Genomic DNA, 23050 nt, shown 5'->3' on the forward strand with positions numbered 1-23050 from the left:
CACCCCCTTGTGTGCCGTGCCGGCCTTCATTGGTGCTCGCTTACAGCACTTGCCCCAACAGTGTTCAGGCTATACAGGGGATATTTTTCTTTGTCTTTTGCAGGTATATTTTAATACGATTTGGTAATATGCATCTGAAGCATGAAATTCCATAAACAGCTCCTATGCATTGACTGAGATTAGTTAGTACAGACAGAAAATCAGTGAGGTGGAGTATGCGTAATTTATAATTCAGCTGCCGCATGACATTTACCAATCCGTTTACTCACTTTTGGTACAGGAATAAATTGGGTTAAGTGTCTGATCACACAAGGTTTACAAGAGTGGTCTTGGTATAGAATTTATCTGCGAATTCTGTCGACTGAATCGAAATGTGTTGAAGCTAGGTGGCACAAGATGCTTACATGTTTTAGAGAAACCAAGTACAGTGGAAACAGCAAATACTAATGGGTTCAGATTTTAAAAAATAAAGTATACTGCTTGCCGATGAAATATAACCTTCTTATATAGCATTTAAGATATACAATAACTTGTCATTTTGTCCTGTCCTTTTAAATGTTTTAAATAATCTCGTTGGTAAAAAAAAATCGGTCTTTACAGAACAGTTTTCGTCTTGTAGATTCCTCAAATAATTATTTACCTGAATTGTAACTGCTTGAAAAGGAAATAAATGCTCTTTTACATCCAAATTGTGTATGCTCTGTTTTACTGCACTGAGCCTCGTGTGGAAATCGCTAATTGCAACCTGCAGCATGCCCCTACTAATGGTTTTATTGTACCATAACTACACAACCACACAATACAGATAAGTAAATAAAATACATGACAACTATGATACATATGAATCGCTTTAATGGAATGTTCCAGTTATTGTACAAAAATATCATAATAAATACGATATTCATACACTTTGATAATTTTCAAATCGGTGCCGAGTAATTTTTTACAATATGGCCACCAAGTTTTAAATTAACGCATTTCCATAAGACAAAAAAACAACTGTTTTTGATCACATTCAAAGACGATAATAATCGTAAATTAACTTAAAGGTTATATCTTCTTGGTTCTTTCGGTAAAGTCACGTAGAAGGGAAGTAATAAAATAATAAAAATAAAACATAATAAAAGGTTATAAATATGCACTTCCAGAAAACCTATCTTCACCTCACGATATGCAGGTTCTGTGTACAAATAACAAAACAAACAATGTGGACCATCGACCAACTGGCCATTTAATGCTGTTCATTTCAAAATACTGTACGCACTTGTTTATTGAACAGCACACATGGCCTCACTAATTTATTCCATCTTTAAAGGATCACATTGCTCACTGAAACTTACATTTCAGTGTATTTGTGAGAATGTGATCGAGACGTCCAACTCCTACATAGTAGCTGAGGGACAGCTCCACTATGGTAAGATTTCACGTTGTGTATTATACCGCTGCTACTTGCTCATCCCATGAAGCAAAACACTGTTGGCTGTGGAGAACCCATAACTGCGGTATATACTGTGCAAGTATTGTTGCGTTGCAATTGTATTAACCCCTTTCACAGCCATGTGTATGTCAATGTGTTATCTTGCAGTGAAAGTGGAGATGGAAAAGTGATGGATTCAATGCAGCAGCATTGTGGTCTTTGTGTTTCCATATTTTGCCACTAGATAACACATATATCGTGTATACCCTTGCAACCAAAATCACAATTGGTCACGTGAATGGAACCGGCACACCAGATCCTGAGATGCAAATGGCTGTAAAAGGGTTTGACAAAAATCAGACTGTTTTGACAATGACACTGGGTAGATATGAAAATACTTAATAGGTTTTTTTCCATTTTTTCTGGCAACAAAACTGACACTTTATAACAAGGAATCATGTTTGCATTAACCACAATACTTGCGGTCAATGCAAACAAAAAAACACTGATAATGTATGCATTGTCCTTGAAATTGATTGGTCCATACCAGAGAAAAAAAAGCTGTCCGGTGTGGACCAATACATTTCAAGGACAATGCATATATTATCAGTGTTGTTTGTTTGCATTTTGACTGCAGGTATTGTGGTTAATGCAAACTTGATTCCTTGTAAAAAGGTGTCGGTTTTGTAGCCAGAAAAAAGGGTAAAAAAACCTATTATATTTTGCTACTGGCAAAGGAGGCCTCATGATGAAAATACTTAGAAACACATCTGTCATTGTTAGATTTTTTCAAGTTTCCCCAAATGGCAATTATATAAACAGCAAACGGTTGATGATGCCAAGGGGAGTGCTCAAATTCATTTAATGGCCATAATGCAATGAAAAGAAATTGTCAATTTTCACTGGCAATAGTTGCTGTATAATTTTCTATTTAAAAACATGGATTTGCCCAAATCTCAACAATTTGACCATTGCTCCCCTGAGTGGGAAACTGGGATGGCACTTTCCAATCAATGAAAGGCAGTTCACATGACAATCAAAGGTTAGGTGCACTTTGTATACCAATTATTGCACATGAACCATAGTTTTGAAGACTTTATTGACAATCTCCCATCACTGTCACTGCTGAATCAAGTTGCTATGGTTGCTCATAATTGCGTTGCCGGTGAGGATTGCCAGAGAAAATTGACTAATTCGCCCTCGTGATTCACTGCCTTAAATTTAAGAACCTCCCCTGCCACTCAAAGATATTTTAAATAGAGCTAACACGAGGACAATGTTAATTACTTGAGCCCTTTAGTTCCCTCCTGCCTGTAGAACTGCCATCACAGCACGGTGACGAGGATATGCCAAGCCCATCGCTTTGTCATGTCACTGTCACTTTGCGCAAGTGCTTATTGGGAATATCCAGGGCTCCCACCCTCAAAGGCCATGCCCCTGCCAAGACACCGGCCTGCACGGCCACGCCTGTCACCACGGCCAGCTCGGGGTCCACCCTCGTGTCGGGATCCGAGCCGAAGTAGTCGGCCAGCATGCGGCGAACACGCGGGATGCGCGTCGAGCCGCCCACCAGCACAACGCGGTCGACCTGGGGAAGGGGCAGATTGGGGACACGTTTCGAGAAGACGGGACGAGTCATGATCCAAATACAACTGGTCGAGAATTTCATACCAAAATACAATATCCCGCAGGGTAAAAGTCTGGTTTGCAAGATTAATATTTTAATATTTCACCATGGGTCCTTCAAACAAAAAAATTGGAAGCACAACATAGATGTCAAAGCAGATGCCACAATTGCTCATCAAAGTCCCAGTGGCCATTAGTTCACAGTTTGCCCAAACTCTAATATATTAAATTACCCAAAATAAAACGGTAAAATTACTGTCCCGATTAACCCACAACTCTCTTGACTAATGATCAAATTGTTTTAGTAGACCTTTGGGTTCCATTGCTTCCCTTATATTTTAGAAGAGACAACAAAGTCCATCGCAGTTGCCTCGGGCCCCTTGATTGTCCTAAGTACATCAAAGTCCTCCTGAGCATGCATCCCTTTGGAAAGCAGAGTTCCCTGCAGGTTTGAAGATTCCACCCCTGCGTTGTTTTGCATGGCTCTGTGGGGTTCTGGTGCTGACCTGCTTTGCGATGAGCCTCCCGGACCTCAGCACCTCCACAATTGGCTCCATAACCTTCTGGAAGAGGTCTTCATTCAGTGATTCGAACTCCTGGCGTGTCACCGTCTCATCCATCTCCACAGTGTGATGTGTACCCTGGGGACAAAGTGATCAAGTGTTACTCCAAACTTGTCTTCATTGTTATGCTGCTAAAAGCTAACACACTTTACAATTGTCTATAAGCTTACAAATATGAACAAATTCACATTCATCAATAACAGACAATATAATCAGAATGCTGCTCTGAAGGCCTATTGCTCAATGTCAGCCTATTATATGTTTCCTATTGAAGGCAGTGATATTAATAAAAGGCATTTCAACTGCCACTAGTTAACTTTTTCATCAAATTTTGTTGGTGTTCATCTCTATTGGTCGCCCTTTGGAACCAGTCTCGTGACAGTACTGAAACATTTTGTCCTAAAAAGCTGTCCTCTTATCAAGTCTGGAAGGATGGACCAGGTCAACCTCCAACTGGGATGTGAACTCTACCTTCCAAATGATAGTCCATCACTGCCACGGCACCAGTGGCTGGTTTGATTAACATTAATATCACAACCGATTTATTGACACGTTCACCATTGTGCTTACGATTTGAGAAACTATTGGTAATACACGAAAAATGTTTTAAAGGGCCTTTTGCCCATCCAAGAACGGGTGTATTGCAGTAAATCTGAAACTTTCAAGCGAAAATCGGACCGCGACGCGATATTTATTGCATCAGTTCGTGTGCAGTTTGTAAGGCTGCGGTGACACACTTATTTCATTTAAAGGCTATAACCCCTTGTTCATCATGACGTCTTTTTTACTTCGATGTCTCAATAGCGTTACGGAAATCGCGTGAGGTGAGGGTTCTGCCTTTGTAGTGAGGGTTATAAGTTGATGCTGAGGGGGGAGGTGCCTCACACCCAAACCCATGTGGAGTCACGTCACTCGCTAATTATTAATGGAGGGGGGGGTCCATGTGGAGGACGTAACCTGTTCATGATTATTGAGGGGGTCTGGTCGACGTGGAGTGACGTCACACGCAGGACAGACATTATTGGCTCATTTTTAATGGCGTGATTTGTTAGTTGCGCTTACCCATTTGAAACATCTCTTGATTAATGACTGAATCAAGATATTTTTCTAACCTTCATCTTACTACTTCTACTGATGTATTAAAGATGTTTGTCCATAAATTAACGTTTAACTTGAGACCGAAAAGTAGCACGTGCACTCGCCGGTGCACAGCGGTCTCCTTATGAACACAGCAGGGGCGGGCATGACGAGTAGAGGCGCCACAGTGGCAAGATGTTAACTACCTCGCCTAGTATGCAGGTCATGGTTGGTTCCCAACACTGACGCCTGTATATTTGGAGTTTGCATGTTCTCCCTGTAGTCGCGTGCATTTTTCTTCATATCCTCCGTTTTTTTCCCTCCACATTTTAGAAACATGCATTTTTGTATGCTGTGAATTTCCACATGACAAGCCACTTCATTGAGCCATCATTTGTGGCCAGGTCGCTTTGAAAAAGAGCTATGGTAAAATAAAAATAGTCTACAGTTTAATTTCGATTTAAAGCTTTCGTGACTGCAGGGATTCATCTTCTTGGTTCTTTCGGTAAAGTCACGTAGAAGGGAAATAATAAAATAATAAAAATAAAACATAATTAAATACAATTCTCACGACGTTTCGGCCACAACGCAAGCAGCCGTCCTCAGGTGAAGAACAGGTCTGTCGGAAGGACAGCGTCTGAATGAACGACAGCCCTGTTCTTCACCTGAGGACGGCTGCTTGCGTTGTGGCCGAAACGTCGTGAGAATTGTATTTTATTATGTTTTATTTTTATTATTTTATTATTTCCCTTCTACGTGACTTTACCGAAAGAACCAAGAAGAGGAGTCTAAAGTTTAGTTGAGAGTAAATATGCAATAGCTGTGAGCTCCGTACATTGTCGGGCGTGAACGCCAGCGAAAGGCGGAGCGACACGCGTGCCCTGTCGTTGTGCGTCAGCTCCAGCTTGGCCATCTCGGCCGCCTCGCGTAGGAGCTGCGTGTCTGCGCGGCCCCAGGGTCGGCCACCACCGTGCCGGTCCGCCAGCCGCCCCGTCAGGTGCTCCACCAGCCGCTGTGTGAAGTCTTGCCCGCCCAGGTGATTGTTACCTGCACGGGTGTGGGTGGACAGGGGGAAGGGAATGCAAGCACAGGTAGATTGATGCAACACACATTCGAAAATATGTTCCAATGCACACAAGGTGGATCGGAAGTTCCGATATCCATGTCTTAAAAGCCGATATGGAGTGGTAGACATAAAAGTGTACAGGGATTCCCACCCACACTGTACAAACATCGTGATGCAAAACGCCACACAGATGCATGTACAATGCATGGATACACACGCAACACACACTCACATGGACAACACATTTCAGTTGGCGCACAAATTCACCGAAAAAACCTAAGAATATGATTCCTTGCAGTCGCGAAAGCTTCAAATCTAGCACAAATTCAGTTTGCGCGCGATTTGTAGATCCATATGTATGTATGTTTCCCACTGTACGAAGGCAATCATGCTAATTGGCTCTGTGGTTCTGTCTCTCTTGCTTTGTAGATGTGCTTCTGCGGCTGTCTGGAACGCTCTTCCTTCTGATATTCGGAAGCCACGGGAGCTATGCACTTTGATATCTCGATGGAAAACTCACTTTTTGAGGACTGCTTTTTGGATTTAGTTTGTTGTCCTTCCCCCGCACCTCCGATTAGCACGGTTTGCCACGTAGAGTGTGAAAGAAGGTTCAACATACGTACGTAACTCTCCGTTTATATTATTTTCATTTAGTCTTGTCTCCTGTTATTCCGTTTTTGTGTTAATTGTTTAACTTTTCGGATCGCATCAATCCAGGCCGACTGCGAGTCCATTGCAGCACACACCATAAATACAATAACGGACTCAAATATCTAACATTAAAAACCAAAGTAAAATCTCTAAACATTAATTCTAAAACACTTTCCACGTGTTTTTTAATGTTTTATAATGTTGGTTATGTGTTAGTATATTATGTTCATGACTTATAGGCTTTTTTCATTATTGTAGCAGCTTGCCAGACTTTTCACATCGCTGGACCAGGGCTCCCCAAACCCAGCTCGCCTGGGGTTTTATGGTATACACAATCATTAAGAAGCCAACAAAATGTGCCCTGGTAACTCAAACAATTTAAAACATCAAAAGACTGCCGAGCAGGTTAATTTGCGACTTTTATTAGAGCTCATTACACCGTTACTGCTGTGGTTACGGGTGAATGCTGGTGGAACCAGTTTTAATTAACCTATTATCGCAGTTATGGAATGCTGCCTGTTTCCAGGAGGGCAATTAGTGGTTAAGGAGGGGCTCGCAAGATCACACCTTGAGCTGTAAAAATCCCAACAGTGCCACAGTTTGTTGCACAGGAAGTCTCTTCCACCTGGACAATGCTTAGATGGCACCGTGGTGAGTTAAACAGGATTGTTGCACGTGTGCGATGATGTTGCTGAATAGGCCACAGTAAGGTTCACTGTTGATTATGTTCAGGCTAGGACTACATTTGAAATGCATTTTCTGTATATCCTTTGTGCAGGTTAGGCTAAAAATCGCCTTGCAAACTCCAAATTTAAAGCAGAAATTAAAAGATAATTTTTTAGATAAATTAGTATGCACACATGCTAATGTGCTATCAGACCACAAACTTTGAGGCCAATTTTATTTTTGCATATTGCTCGAAATGGTTGTGAGTACACCTGTAATGCCTTTTGGGTTTAAATGCTGGATTGTACTTCAATGGGCTCTCTGATCAACGGCTGCCCAAAATTCTGGGAGACAAAGGTGGCTGGGCATACACCATGCTGCCAGTATTGTGCGCGCGCGCGCGCGCGCGTGTGGGAGAGGTGGCACGTACCCGCCATAGCGCGTGTGAAGAACATGCCACCCTGCTTGGTGAGCAGCGACACGTCTGTGGTGCCACCGCCGAGGTCGACGACCAGCACGGAGCTGACGCTCTCCTCCTCGTGCAGGCCGTACGCCAGCGCAGCAGCTGTCGGCTCGTTCACCACGCGCAGCACCTCCAGGCCTGCGAGCACACACGGCCACACGCCCCTCTCCGTGTACGTGGGCAATAGTTGGGTGCATTTTCATCCCACGAGGATAGAGGGCAGCTATCCCCATGGTAAAGGTAAAAGGAGGATGCTGCTGTGGTGTTGGTGTAGGGCTGCATACATTAAGCGCCATTATCAATCGGTATACACAGCGATGATCTTAGAGCACTCGACTCGCAATTGCAAGAATGCAAGTTTAAATTTCGGTCATTAGATGACTCAGACCATCACCCATTTGGAATTGATATATTGAATAAAAAAATGTTTGGACGTCGACAGTTAAATCTCTATAGATATACAAACCTCTGCTGCAATAATCTTCTGTACTAGCCATAGTGCCAGCATGCGACACACACAGCAACGCTCGCCCGTAAGACAGCTCTCGTACCAGCCATGGTTGCCGCCTTGATGGTGCTGTTGCGCTGTCGTTCGTCAAACTCTGCGGGCACAGCGAGCACGGCGTACCGCACGGGCAGGCCCAGTCGCTCCTCGGCCAGGAGACGCAGCTGATCCAACATCTGCGCGCCCACCCACTCCGGGGTGACGGTCTGCTCCGCACCCCCGTGTCCCCGCAGCACGAACACCACCTCCCCGGACACCTGCCGCACCTGCCAAGCCGCACGACCACATCGTCGACTTGCTTCATTACAGACATCCATTCATGAATCTCGGCTCATTCATTCATTGGTTAATGTGTGCCAGCTCTTCAGCTAGGTACATTCTCTTGTCACAGATGATGTCACCGGGAAGTCGATTCTTATGCTCACGATATGTGCATCAATTCACGTTCGTAATTATCTACTGCATACGATTCACGAATAAACATGCAAATGTTACCTGCAGGCTACGGAAACAAGATAGGCAAATACAGATAAGATGGAACAGCGCAAGCACCACATAAGATCGAGCAAAGACTAAAGAGTGCAGCACAGAATATAACCAAGCGAGTACAAACAAAACACAAAATAATTTATTCGCTAATCAAATCATATTCCCACGCTAATCGCAGGGGGGGGGGAGCTTCCGTCGTTACGCACGGAGCCAGCGCTCACCGTGAACTGGTAGCGCCCGGCCTCGCGCTCCAGCTCGCCAGGTGAGAAAGCGCGGCCGATGAAGCGCTTGGCGTCATAGAGCGTGGCGTGCGGGTTGTCGGCCGCCTGCTGCAGCGCGGAAAAGCCGGCAAGGACACGGCCGTCGGGGCCCGCGGCCACGACGCTGGGGAAGGCGCGTCGCCCGTCCGCGTCGGCCAGTACCTCCACCTGTGCGCCGTGCGGATATAACGGGACCACCAACCATGCCTGAGCACAACACTCCCGTCTACGAGCAATGTGGCTGCGTTTGTGTCCTGTGTTTCCGTTCATGACTGATGGTGATTTGCATTGCTTGTTAAGCAGGAGGCTGTACAGCTAATGTGTTTGACCCAAGAGTGTGAAATTTGTACATGTGGATTTTCCTGGGACAATTTGTATTATTTCCACAAAACGAGATATTCAACTTAATCGGTCATTCATTCCAAATGAAGACTTTTGTAAATTTCCTTACTCAGTGGTGCAATTTCTGGATTGTCCAATCTGGTTTCATTTTGGTGGCGATTCACAATTCTCAAAAGTTTTTCTCCCAATATTCCAAAAGGATATCCTCATAGTATGTATTACTCATTAAGGTTTTTACGAATGACCCACAGCTACAAAATAAATTGACTGGAACGCCTCATGTTTAAGAAGTAACATAAATATATTGACGGATTGCTCTGTCCATTACTATATTAGCGCTGCCATGAGAGGGTATTCTGTTGCACTTAATTGTTCCCTCCAACATTTAATGACAAACTCAGGTGCCTTCAGGTAGATCCATTCCTGTATAGCACATAGTGGGTTCAAATTTCTGTTTTTTTTCAGGAAGTGGTGTTCTTTACAGTGTCAAGTACTTGGAAAATGTATGGCATAGTTACTAATTTCACTTCAGGCGGTAAAATATAAATACCCTTACTTTTTCAAATGTATTTGGGAGAGTTAAGGAGAACGAGAATTCGAAAATGTGTAAAAATATCTCTACTGTGAATTTTAGTGATTGTCCATATGCTGAAGCAGTAACGGTTTTCATACGAAATAACACACCTCCCCCACTCCAGCATGGTACACCCCGATTGAGCAGTACGTGGTGCCCAGGTCGATACCAACTATTCGAGGCTTTGGTGGGGGCAGGTACTGCTGTCCAAGGTAACCGGCAAGCAGCAGGGCCAAGACCGCCATGCCTGTAAAAGGAGACACAATTGCGATGACGTGACAATGCTGGGTACATTTATCACGTATCTTCATTTTTTATGCTTTAGCAAATTAATGTTCGTACTCTTGTCAAGATGTCATGCTCTGGGAGAGTTTAGCCAAAAGGGAACCAATGGCTCAACATTTGCACAATACAGAATAACCATATCCTATAACATCAAATGACCGATATTTGTTTTGTATCAAGATACATATCGGGAATTATTTTGTGACAGTACACGTCCCAGTAAAGGTAAATGTGATACATCAATGGCACTGGTTAGATATTTCAGATTTCATTTATTTGGTATAGCCCTTGAGCCATTCGGCTCTTGAATCGGGTGCAACCGCAACAAACAAAAAACAAAAACATGAACAAGAAAACATCTTAAAGTGATAACGAGAAGTGCATTGAATACGCACGATAGTCCACATGGTTAAGTGTGACACGGGTAACATAAACTGCAGACATTACAGGGATGTAAAGTGTAATGCACCTGATGGGTGTCACGTGAAAGGCACTACATTAATAATCCAAAGTACAACGTGGGTTATTTTTCATAGCGACTGCAAAGCACAGATATTGCAAGGCTATTTAGAGAAGCTAGTGTAAAAGGCACAAACATGGAACACATGCAAAAGGCAATGTGACATATAGGGAAAATGGTACTACAAACATGACAAGGCTGGACACACACGAGCAGCAGCGGTGATTTTACACAGAGGTGCGTCACAGACTATGTTTGGGTCTTTTGCATGAGGCAACATGAGAAAATGTCTATATCATCTGACACGTAATTGGTAATGTGACGTGTAAATAGCTATTACGCATGACACATGTAAGAGGGACTTGATACATTACAGGCTATATACAAGCATATGTGATAACCGATATAACAAGTGCAATAGGCTATGTCACGATATACACTCCACTACTCCCGAGAGATTTATCTGGCTCCAACACCTGTGTAAAATTACAGCTGTTGCTCAACACCAGCCATACGAGTAAGTCATGATGTAATTAAGGATGAGGGGGTGTTTCGGCCACCACCGTTTGGAGGAAATGACGAATAAGTGAGATGTTGCGCATACCGAAGAGGGCAGAGTTGACATCATAATCTGTGTTTGTACTGGGGGAATCCGATGAGCTATACATCTCTTCACAGATGTCCAAAGAACGAGAGCTTAAGCATCAGTGTGCACGCAATGGGTCTCGCATGTTTCCAGTGTGATGTCAAGAGGTCGACTTTTTTTTTCTAAATTAAATCTTTTCTAACGAGTTTTGTACTTAAGTTTTTGTCAATTTCTCTATATAAAAGTTGGAAGATTCAAGATGAGACGGCGTCAAGGAAAGATATTGAGAGTGGACTATGGCGGTCGAGTTCAGGGAGTCGTTGACTATATTGAGCCGGGTGTCATCGGCATGAAGGACTGAATGGTCGACATGAAAACCGTAGCTGATATTGCCAATTTGAAGGACATATAATGAAGAGCAGTTGGGCCAAGGGTGGAACCTCGTAAGGACACCATGGCACAGGGATTTCTGAGCAGTCCTAGCAGTGTGAACATGTAGAAGTGTGTTGGAGATGCCTGCGCGATTCTGGAAACACTCAGGGAGTTTGGAGCAGGAGAGACATCGGGCATTGACACGCGTCATTAGCGAGAGAGAGACATCTCGTTATGAGCACGTTGACAGGCTCTAACGCAGCCGTGACACGTGTCACGCGGCGTTAGATACAATGCACACTGTGTGGCGATGTTGCTGCAGCGGCGTAGGCACCAGTGCACAAGCACAACATAACAAAACAACACATCAACACATTCGTCAACAACGCCGCCTTGAAAGGAACAATAAAACACATGTAATAGACGACGTTTCGGGCAATAAGCCCTTATCCACAATACATACCCAGCATGGTGTACTCGCCAGCCATGGCTCAAGTCTCTCCCGGCTTCACGCCGAGTGTGGGAAGGAAGAAGAAGAGGGCGAGTTACTGCCTTCCGGGATCGGAAGCCACGCGAGACCGTCTGATATCGATAAGCCACCCGAGATCGATAGCGGCTCGAGATCGCCCGAGATCGGTAGCCGTGTGAGACCGGCTGAGATCGGTAGCCCCGCGAGACCTCCCGAGATCGATAGCCGTGTGAGACCGACTGAGATCGGTAGTCGTGCGAGACCGTCTGATATCGATAAGCCACCCGATATCGATAAGCCACCCGAGATCGATAGCCGCTCGGTATCGGTGGCCCCCCGAGGAGTGAGCGTCGCTTCCTGCCCGGTGACGACGTCCGCACGTGGGCGAGTGACGTCCGCGCCAACGCGCTACGGGTCCCGCCACGTGCTGTGTCAACATGCGCAACAACCAAAGCGCGTTTCGTAATTACATTTTTGACAGCTCCGAGGCATTGCACTTGAACACGTATTCTTCTAACAGGGGAATTGAGTATGCAGGTCCACACGGCGTGCAGCCGTTTCAATACGGGCAAAATGACATGTGTTGTATATTTGTTTATGTTTCTCCCTTATGATGGTGTTTTGTAGGATGAACGTTGAGATTTATAAGGGCACGTGGTGACCAATAAGGTCTGACTTGGTCTGTAATAAGGTAGGGCACTGATAAGGGGTTGACAGGTATGCTGTAAAATTTCGATTGAAAGCTTTCGTGACTGCAGGGATTCATCTTCTTGGTTCTTTCGGTAAAGTCACGTAAAAGGGAAGTAATAAAATAATAAAAATAATATTACGTTTTATTTTTATTATTTTATTACTTCCCTTCTACGTGACTTTGCCGAAAGAACCAAGAAGAGTAATGACCTGGTAAACTCAAATTTAGTTTTATCTGTATATTATTAAGTGCTTTGTTTACATTTCATATACTTTGCACTCCCATAGTGTTTTTGTACTGCTTGTTGTTGTTAACGTTCTAACCCGACCCCCCCCCCCCCCCCCTGACTTGACATCTGTCACTAAGAGCTTCACAGCTCATCGGATTCCTTCCAGCATGAACAGATCCTGACCGGTCAAATGACGATTCGTCGATTCCAAAACTCCGCGCTTCGCCGCGACACACACGATTCCGATCCAGCCATTCGCCCACGTGGGAATCGAATCGTGATAATCACCGCAGCGAATATATCACCCGAATCGATTCCGCCACCACCACCACCAACAACAAGAAGCGATGGCGGCGCGCTGGAGTTGCGAGAACGTCGTGGTCGAGTACAGGGACGCGCAGGTCACCCGAGCTCACAGCGCCCATTCGCCGCGTTGCCTCGCTCTTAAATGAACGTCTCGCAACTACTTTTTGCTGGGTGGGCGATGGGAGGGGGGGTGGGGAGTTGGTAGAGGCAAGGAGGAGCCGGTGCGGTAGAGGCGGCGGGGGTCGCACGGAGACCGGCTCCCCTTCCTGGCACGGCTCGGCACGGCTCGGCTCGGCCCGGCTCGGCACGGCTCGGCCCGGCTCGGCACGGCCCGGCACGGCTCGGCTCGATCATTGGCGGGTTTCATTGCAAACGGGGGGGCCCCTTCTCACCCGTAGGCGAACAGCGTTGCGATTTGTAAACACAATCAGTGTTCACGCAATTTAGTCAAATGCATAATCTGTGCCGTTGTGTGTGCTTGTGACTTAATGCGCAGTGCACGCGTGTGTGTGTACAGCACTGCATTGCGTGTTGCACGCGTGTGTGTGTACAGCACTGCATTGCGTGTTGCACGCGTGTGTGTGTACAGCACTGTGCATTGCGTGTTGCACGTGTGTGTGTCAGAGGTGTGGACTCGAGTCATGTGACTTGGACTCGAGTCAGACTCGAGTCATGAATTTGATGACTTGCGACTCGACTTGGACTTGCATAACAATGACTTTGTCCCACCTGTGGACTCGAGTCATGTGACTTGGACTCGAGTCAGACTCGAGTCATGAATTTGATGACTTGCGACTCGACTTGGACTTGCATAACAATGACTTTGTCCCACCTCTGGTGTGTGTGTACAGCACTGTGCATTGCGTGTTGCACGTGTGTGTGTGTACAGCACTGGGTATTGCGTGTTACACGTGTGTGTGTGTGCAGCACTGCATTGCGTGTTGCACGTGTGTGTGTACAGCACTGTGCATTGCGTGTTGCACGCGTGTGTGTGTGTGTACAGCACTGTGTATTGCGTGTTACACGTGTGTGTACAGCACTGTATTGCGTGTTACACGTGTGTGTGTGTAATACAGCACTACATTGCGTGTTGCACGTGTGTGTGTGTGTGTACAGCACTGCACTGGGTGTTGCACGTGTGTGTGTGTACAGCACTGTGTATTGTGTGTTGCACGTGTGTGTACATCACTGTGCATTGTGTGTTGCACGTGTGTGTACAGCACTGTGCATTGCGTGTTGCACGCGTGTGTGTGTGTGTACAGCACTGTGCATTGCGTGTTGCACGCGTGTGTGTGTGTGTACAGCACTGTGCATTGCGTGTTGCACGTGTGTGTGTGTACAGCACTGTGCATTGCGTGTTGCACGTGTGTGTGTGTACAGCACTGTGCATTGCGTGTTGCACGTGTGTACAGCACTGTGCATTGCGTGTTGCACGTGTGTGTACAGCACTGTGCATTGCGTGTTGCACGCGTGTGTGTGTACAGCACTGTGCATTGCGTGTTGCACGCGTGTGCTCTCTGCAGTACTCTACTCTGGTGTGTCATGTAAACATTGGGGAGTGGTAGTGTAGTGTGAAAGTGTGCTGCGCTATACGACCCGAGTTCGATTCCGGCTCACGGCCACCAACATCGGTGACGATTATCTGAACCGGTCCTGGGCCTTCCTATCAAATGAGTACCTGGTGCGGTGTGTAAGCATCGCCACTGGGGAGACGAAGGCGGCCGGGCGTGGTGCTGGCCACCCACCCCCTTCATAGGTGCTACTCGCTAACAACACTTGCCCCAACAGTCTGTTAAGCCTGTACGGGGGGTGGGGGTCGTGGTCATTGCTGAATAACATTTAACATATTCGTGGTTATTTCGGTAAAGTCACGTAGAAGGGAAATAATAAAATAATACAAATATAAAACAATAAAAATTCTCAACACAAGCAATCATCATCAGGTGTGAAATCCACAGCAAGAAAATTTGAAATTTGCAGTCGAAACGTCGTGAGAATTTTTTATTGTTTATATTTGTATCATTTTATTATTTCCATTCTACGTGACTTTACCGAAATAACCAAGAATATGAATCCCTGCAGTCGCGAAAGCTTTAAATCGAAACATTTAACATAATTCGTGGCCCCCATTTGCGACCCACTTGCTGGGTGAGAGGGCCTTCCAGAACCGTCGTTGGCCCATGGGAGGGGGGTGTCTGTTGACGATCCTTCACCCACGCTGGTCAACTTTTGGGGTGAAGGTGCAGCAGCAGAGACGAGCTTCAGGTAGCACTCGACACTGTGGCCCAGAATCCAACTTAAGTTGCCAGGTTTATAACAGGGGACCCATTACTTTGTTGACGATATCCACGTTTATTACATCCGTTGAATTGCGATTTTTTTTATCTCCTTTTCTCATCCTGAGAAGAGTCTGCGTTGACATTTTTTCAAGTGTGGACAGCTGGGCGATATTGGGGATGCTACTTGGGTACGCCTGTCAATACAGCGCTGTTGAAGGTCCCGGAGTTGGTGGATTCCGCAAACGTTTGCGAGACTCCCCGTGAGCGTCGAGGAAGTGCAGGAGAAAGGAAATGCATTCGAGCAAAACGTGGACTCTACCTGGCCCGTCTGTATGGGATGAGAGTGTCTCCCCCAAGCTCGCGTGGCTTTTATCTGGGCGCTCTGGTTTCCCTTCCACGTTAAAAACGCTCATTCATTGGCCGATAACACCTTAATGTGTAGAGGACCGCAGAGCTTTGGGCAGTGGTTGGCACCGTGCTCATTGTCTGGCTCCTCCTCGTGCCTTCGAGTCGTTTTCGTCGAGAGTGAGCGAATACATTACAAGGCTGCCAATCTTGCTATCTACAACTTACTCATCTTCACCATGCGGTTACTGCTTAATAATTAGCTCTTGTAGAATACGTCGTCGTTTGCTTCGTCTGTTGTTGGGTTTTTTTTGGTATGTGTTAATCATTGTTGTGCGTGAGTAGCTAATATTTGTACGTGTGAACACATGTTTGCGGTGTAAACGATGCCCCAGCCGGCAGTGTGAGATTGGGAGTGGAATGTGGCTGCTGCATATTATTACATTGTGTACACTACTGTATGTATAATGTACATCACGTTTGGATTATTATTATGTGTATGAGCATAGCACACGTGGGTATGTCAACCAAACGAGGTCTGACCGCCTGTGTAACTCATGCCAGCGTCCCATTGGTGTTGTTTAGTCACGCACTGCCTGTTGTGTGGAAGCATGTAACACGTCCTCCTCTGACTACTTTCTGACCACCCCTTTTCTGTGTTTCATTAAGCGTGCGCGTTTGGCAGTGTGCAGTTCTATTGAACGTGCGTGTCAATAAGGCAGTGTGTCTTTCCAAATAATGTACGTGCAACCGATATTCCACCCTCTTGACGGCAACGTTGTGTGAATGTAAACTATTGTCATTACGAGATTGCAGTCGTCATGGTGGTTCTCTGACCCACTGCTGTTGTTCTGCAGGCCACCGCAATGTCCGTCGACTGCCAAGGCCAAACAGCTGTGCTCTCCGGGTGAGGCTTACTCCTGCCAAGGAGGCTGCCACTCCCGATCCCACCCCACCATTGCTCTTACTCACCAAGTGAAACCTTGTGATGTGGTGAAATCGTAGGCGATCGATAACTGATTGAAATCAATAACGGTATTGCAGCAGTCAGTTGAACCCCAGGTGCTTTGGTGCTACACACATTTCATCCAGCTCTCAGAGGCAAGGGTCGATGGATCACGGAAGTTTGGGAACATATCAAAGCTGCTTGGGTGTGAGGTGGCCAGGCAGTGCAGCAAGTGGTTTTGTCAACTCGTCACTGTAGACCTTTGAGTGTTGTTCCCCCAATGCATGGGGTTTTCTCTGGGTGCTTTCTGTCTCGTTGCGTGTGTTTATAACATCCTTTAGATCGACTATTCCAAACAACCCAGAGCAGGATCCTCCTGCAAAGAGCATTTTGAGCCTCAATCTGACTGATGTGGATAAACAAATTGCAGAATTATTATACAGCATCTGACTACCTAATATTTTAATATTATTATTTCATGCAAATATAAAATGCAGATCCTGTTATGAATTGCAATATCAGGGGCCTCATTTTCACATCGGCACACAATCTTAAGAACACTTTTTACTGGTATTATTTGCATACATTGTAATTTTATCTGATAAAGATAAATTCGCATTGCTTCAAGCCTTTTCCAATGACTTTGCTTACCCTGACGATGTTCAACGTGTCACTTATATCTTTTCTGTACATGTACTGCCCTTTTTTGTCCATCTACTGTGGGATGGAGGCCTCTCCACACCCCGCAGGTCATGGGGGTTGTTTGAACTTTCTCTGGTCAGTGCGAGTTGGTCGAGCTGGGGCGCAGAGACTTTGGAGGCTAGTACAGTACAACAATATATTCTAATGCACTGCCCTTTACCGGCAGTGTAGCCCTGCAGTTGTCTGTAAGTATCTTTATTTGTAGACGCTGTTTTTAAAACCAAATTGTCTTTTTGTCCTGCGCCTGCTGCTTCTATCTCTCAGGCGGCGGTACCTGTACATGATAAACCTAGACTCCCCATCGGAGCTGGTGAAGAAAATCTCCCGGCAGAGCAAGTGGGACGTCGGCGCTGTGCAGTGGAACCCCCACGAAGTGTCCAAGCATTTCTTCGCCGCTTCGGTACGACGTCTCGACGGAGGCTCTCGGGTGGCCCGTAGTGGCTCCGTTTGTCATGATTGTCGTTCCTCGTCATGAAGGCAGCCGAGTGGCTCGAGAGGACAGTGCCGTGTCACAACTATGCGCTAGCTCCGCTTGGATCCGAGGTTCAGATACAGGTTTCAGCCACCTATTACAGGGTGCTTAATAATTTTTGTTGTGCTTATATGGGACTATCATGTTTAATTGAAAAAGAACGGATGATATACTCTAACATGATAACAAATGTATGTTAATTGCTTAAAAAATCAGTCTCCACTTGTTCGCCATCATTGTCAATACATGCCTGGAATCATCTCCAGGTGGTCTCCAGAGCCCGGAGGCACATTTCTTGTGGTATTGTTGCAAATTCTCGGAAGGGTTAACATTTTTTTGAAGCAGCCTGTATTTAGCCGGGTTCTTGGTATAGTCTGCATAAAAAATAAACCCGGAATATTAACTTTGGTAATTCACTTCATTTGGTTAATTGCAGGCCTGAGCAATAAAAAGTGTGACGGTCCATTTTTGCACGACGTATAAAACTTTTGCATTCATTCTGGATAAATACTCCTATTGACATGACTTCAGTAGTCGTTTCACGATGTCGTCTTCTGGGGGACCTTTTGACATGGCGAGAGCTTCGAATGGAAATGTAGTTATCTCATAACGCGATACCGCCAGCGCAATTGAAGTATAACTGAAAATAAATGAAATCGCCATTTGCAATGATCATCAATCGACTGCTGTTTAAACGATTATTGCCCTCCTAAACGTGTGGTTTCCATCAAGACATGAAGCAAATCTGGTCAATGACAAAGTTGTTCATGTAAATGCATACCACTGCAGCGTGACTTTTGCCTTGAAAGAAATTAACCGACTCCTTGGGTTGTTTTACGTAAAATTTCACGAGGTTGACGTGCCCTCCATCTGTTAATGTCACGGTGTCCTCGTGAGCTGGACATCTGTGAAAAAGATCTTCGGAGTTCATCGGATTCCTCCAGAATGAATACAGATTAAGATTTTTGATGGGCCGTGCTACTCTTAACATGTGCACACTGACAGCACCCTCCCTAGCAGTGTATACTACAATCGAGCATCGATTATCTGGCAGCTTCGGGGGGAGGGAGTGCCTGATAAAATAAAACGGATAATCACTAATAATTTAAAATAGCTTATTTTTGCACATTCTTAGATAACATGTGGTTTGTAGGTGTTATTTTTGTGTTTCAAGCATGTTTCCTATATGAAATTATCATTAAAAACTACAAATAGACCGAAAAAAACATCTTACTTTAAAAGTGACCGTATTTACTGTACCGTACTTACCATTCCAGTTGTATGTAGTATATAATGTACTGTGTATAATTTTTAACACTGAAATCAAGCATAGCTACTTTTGTTGTCATGCACATGGTGCCGATCGCCGGACTGGTACAGCTTTTGGAGTCGTTTTGCCGGTTTCGCCGAATTGGCCCCGGGACTGCCGAATAATTTTAGAAGCCGGATAATTGCGCAGTATCGGATAATCGATGATCAACTTGTACTAAACTTGGGTCTTGTGTTTTTTTGTGCTGCAGTGCAACCAGCAGGTGGACTTGTACAAGTGGAAGGATGGCGTTGGGGAGGTTCCAACATCATTGCGGGGACACACGCGTGTGATCAGGTGTAGCAGCGCAGCTTGCAAGCATGATATCAGCCTGTCAGGCAGTTCTTGATCAATGTACACAACTCTATATCACTATTTAAGAGGCATGTTTCAACGTACCCTCCCAGTTATTAAGCTGACGCTAATTTTCACAATTCACGGTCATGATTTGATTGAAGAATTGGTTCTGTTTTGTCTAATAGTTATTGCGTCGCTTGTATTTTTTTATTTTTAAGTCTCATTCTTACAGCTTTGTTGGCATGATACTAACTGTAACATTGCCATTCTTTGCATATACTTGAAATCTATTTTATATATTTTCTCTTGCACATTTATATGCCTGTATCGTGAGATATAAATCTATTTTAATTTGAGTCGATACATCGTAACATGCTGACTAGTTAACAGGCTAACTTTATTGTCATGGCAGACTCGTCACATGTTTAAAGTATTCAGCATGAATTTCATATTTATAATTGAATGGTATTCATGACTTATTTGCAGCATCTTGTGCATGTGTTCTTTTCATCTTTAAAAAAATAATAGTTTATTTGTAAAGTGAAAATCTCCTTATTCTTGGTTCTTTCGGTAAAGTCACGTATAAGGGAAACAACAACATAATAAAAATATAAAACAATAAAATTCTCACGACGTTTCGACTGCAACACAATCATCAGGTGTGAAAAACACAGCAAGAAAATGATTATGATTGTGTTGCAGTCGAAACATCGTGAGAATTTAATTGTTTAATATTTTTATTATTTTGTTATTTCCCTTCTACGTGATTTTACCGAAAGAACCAAGAATATGAATCCCTACAGTCACGAAAGCTTTCAATCAAAATAGAAAATTTCCTTGTTTGCGGTACTTAATGTACGCAGAATGAAATAATGATCAAAATAAGTCACAGCCCTTTATCGATGCACTCATTGATTAAAGCCCTGCCCATGCCCTTCCATGACGGGCGTTGTTTTGCCAAACTTCACGCTGGTCACCACAGGTTGGCGAAGGGCGGCTGCCCAGCGTCAATTCAGATTTCACTCGCCACTGACACTGTGGCTGAAGTCAAATTTGGGTTGCAGCGGTTCGTAACACAGTGCCCTAACCACTCCACCGCTGCTTCGAACCTTATTCATATTTTGATGTGTGTAGTGTGCACACTATGCTGTGTGTTTATCGAAAGTGTGATGATGTAATATTTTGGCGGTACGTGTGCCGTCGGCAGTGATCTGGACTGGTCTTGGTTTGAGCACGAGTACCTGGTCACGTGCTCCGTAGACACGTACATCTACATCTGGGACATCAAGTGAGTGTGCACAGGCAGCCAAGAACCACTTTGAGGCTCCCCACAATAATAGTGTCAACGGCATTGATGACAGCTCGATTAAATCATTGCTCTGATAACACTAATGTGTAATTCAGGAATCCCATGTATTTTACATGTGTGCGGACACTTATGTGCGTAAACAATGAGCAGTTGCTATGTGATCACTTCTTATCTTTTTTAAAATAAATACTAAGTTTTATTTGTTTAGAACAAACGTTAATCCTTAAGCTGTTTTACAAGAATGACCAGCAGAGGACCTTAGTGGGCAAAAAAAGGAAATTACAGAAAAAAGCAAGTTGCAGCATATAACTCAACTGATTTATATACTTTATAATTCCATCATATGTTATATGGAGCAATATATGTAAGATATAACATTTATTGATCATGACATACGCATTTGATAATTATATACATAAAGGGAGAGAGCTGCATTCTCTTGTGGTATTTAATTGCCTCTAAGGATATATTAATTTGCATATGCGATCTTTAACAGGGACACAAGGAAGCCAGCCATCTCCCTCTCAGCTGTTGGTAAGCTGTCCTCTTTGTAAATGTTGTGGTTTCACGCTTCAACACACCGGTGGGCTAAAGCAGTGAACTATTTGTCTTTTGTCAACGTGACACTTTTTTGTTGATTGGCCGTGTCGGGTGGTGGAAGGTTACGACACATTTATAAATAACGCGATCTAACCCAAAAAAGTTGATTATGAATAATATTGGTCGCAAAAGTCTACGTGTTAATCTGTCCTCTTACTTAATTTACACTATGTCCTTTGGACCATAAATCTAGCGCTACCTGAGATATACATTTGAAGTTCCCTTACACTGATTTCGGAGTACATCAAGTTGAAGCTGAGGTTGCTCATCCGAAAGAGGGAGCTATTGCAACATTTGAGTTATGTGGCAATAGGCAGTGATGGCCTTTAAGGCAAGTGTGTGCGTGTGTACTGTTGTGTGTTTGTGTGCCTGTGGAGTGGTAGTGTATTGGTTAGTACGCTGTACTACGAACCCGACGACCGAGTTCGATTCCTGCTCACGGCCAACACCAGTGCCAATTATGTGAACCGGTCATGGGTCTCCCCTAGGTCGACTTGGCCTCAAATGAATACCTGGTGCAGTGTGTGAAAACATTGCCACTGGGAAGACGAAGGTGGTCGGGCATGGTGCTGGCCACCCACCCCCTCGTGTTCCGTGCCCGCCTTCATAGGTGCTCACGAACAGCACTTGCCCCAACAGTCTTCTAAGGCTATACTGGGGTGATCTTTGTCTTGTTTGTGTGTAGCTGGGGCATCCCAAGTTAAGTGGAACAAGAGGCAGAGGGACACTCTGGCGACAAGTCACGACGGGGACGTGCGCATCTGGGACAAACGGGTGGGCTGCTCCAGTTTGTGCCACTACACCGGTCTATGCCACTCTGAACAATACCGTGCAGCAACACACAGTCCAAATTAATGAAGCTCAATGCAACACATCTCGGTGCAAAACAACACAATACACCGCAATACAGAACTATCTGGCCCAGTCATTTTAAATTTAGGTTGACAAAAGTGTGTGTGTGTAGATTTTCCAGGGTGCAGAAATCATAAGACTTCCGATTTTACCATCTGAAAGTCTAAATTTCACATTTTGCCATGCGGTGCTATATATACATTTTTTTTTAAACCTAGGTCTTGGAAAGTTTACATCAAGTTGTTTTCGATGGTTCTAAACACAAACATGACACTTTAAAAACTAATTTTCTCTGTTTTAATCTGAGTGTAATCGTAAATCCCATATGCTAAATGATGATATTAAATATTGTAAATGTTGATGCGAGTACTGATTAATGAGGTTAAATCATACTGCTGCACTGCTGTGAATTGTAGAGGTTCACTGATCATGACGCTGCTGCTGCTGCTGGTGATGACGTGGTTGTCACTGCTGCGTTTGCAGAAAGCCACGGCACCCGTGGAGTATATGGCTGCTCACCTGTCCAAGATCCATGGGCTAGATTGGCACCCAGACAATGAATTCATCTTGGCCACCTCCAGCCAGGACAACTCCGTCAAGGTGACTCGGGCCAGAGAGATTGGCGCATTGTTCACTTTGCCGTAGCCACGGTGTCAACTTGAAGAGGTCATCATTGACAGTGCCTTTAATACCACCGCAGCTTGCCATTGTTTGCTTCTTTCTGATAGGTCCCCAGTTGTCGTAAACTTCTTATCGCACCTTCAAGGGCTCCTCTTACAATACTCCCACTGTCTGGATGATGATAATAATAATAATTTAAAAACTCAACACATCCGTCAATG

General features: G+C 44.6%; 2 protein-coding genes across 3 annotated transcripts in view; one reads left to right on the forward strand and one right to left on the reverse strand.

The window, feature by feature from the left end:
• Positions 1-835: 835 nt before the first annotated feature.
• On the reverse strand, positions 836-12254 carry HSPA13 (heat shock protein family A (Hsp70) member 13). Its single transcript, XM_078868582.1, has 8 exons — positions 11866-12254; positions 9810-9946; positions 8745-8951; positions 8081-8300; positions 7497-7667; positions 5519-5730; positions 3550-3684; positions 836-3005 (listed from the first exon to the last, which is right to left on the reverse strand). Exons 1-8 carry the CDS (start codon positions 11888-11890, stop codon positions 2784-2786), a joined length of 1329 nt encoding a protein of 442 aa, XP_078724708.1. The 5' UTR covers positions 11891-12254; the 3' UTR covers positions 836-2783.
• Positions 12255-13122: 868 nt separating this feature from the next.
• Positions 13123-23050, forward strand: part of WDR59 (WD repeat domain 59) — an 80189-nt gene continuing 70261 nt past the window's right edge. For both annotated transcript variants that reach the window (XM_078868583.1, XM_078868584.1), the window contains exons 1-8: positions 13123-13192; positions 16579-16628; positions 17634-17769; positions 19362-19447; positions 20655-20735; positions 21253-21290; positions 22042-22130; positions 22692-22808. In XM_078868583.1, coding sequence (XP_078724709.1) covers positions 13139-13192; positions 16579-16628; positions 17634-17769; positions 19362-19447; positions 20655-20735; positions 21253-21290; positions 22042-22130; positions 22692-22808 — 651 coding nt within the window. In that variant the 5' untranslated portion in view covers positions 13123-13138. The remainder of the gene's footprint in view (positions 13193-16578; positions 16629-17633; positions 17770-19361; positions 19448-20654; positions 20736-21252; positions 21291-22041; positions 22131-22691; positions 22809-23050) is intronic.

Source organism: Lampetra fluviatilis, chromosome 26 (genome assembly GCF_964198595.1).
Source record: "Lampetra fluviatilis chromosome 26, kcLamFluv1.1, whole genome shotgun sequence".
In the NCBI taxonomy this organism is placed as follows: Eukaryota; Metazoa; Chordata; class Hyperoartia; order Petromyzontiformes; family Petromyzontidae; genus Lampetra; species Lampetra fluviatilis.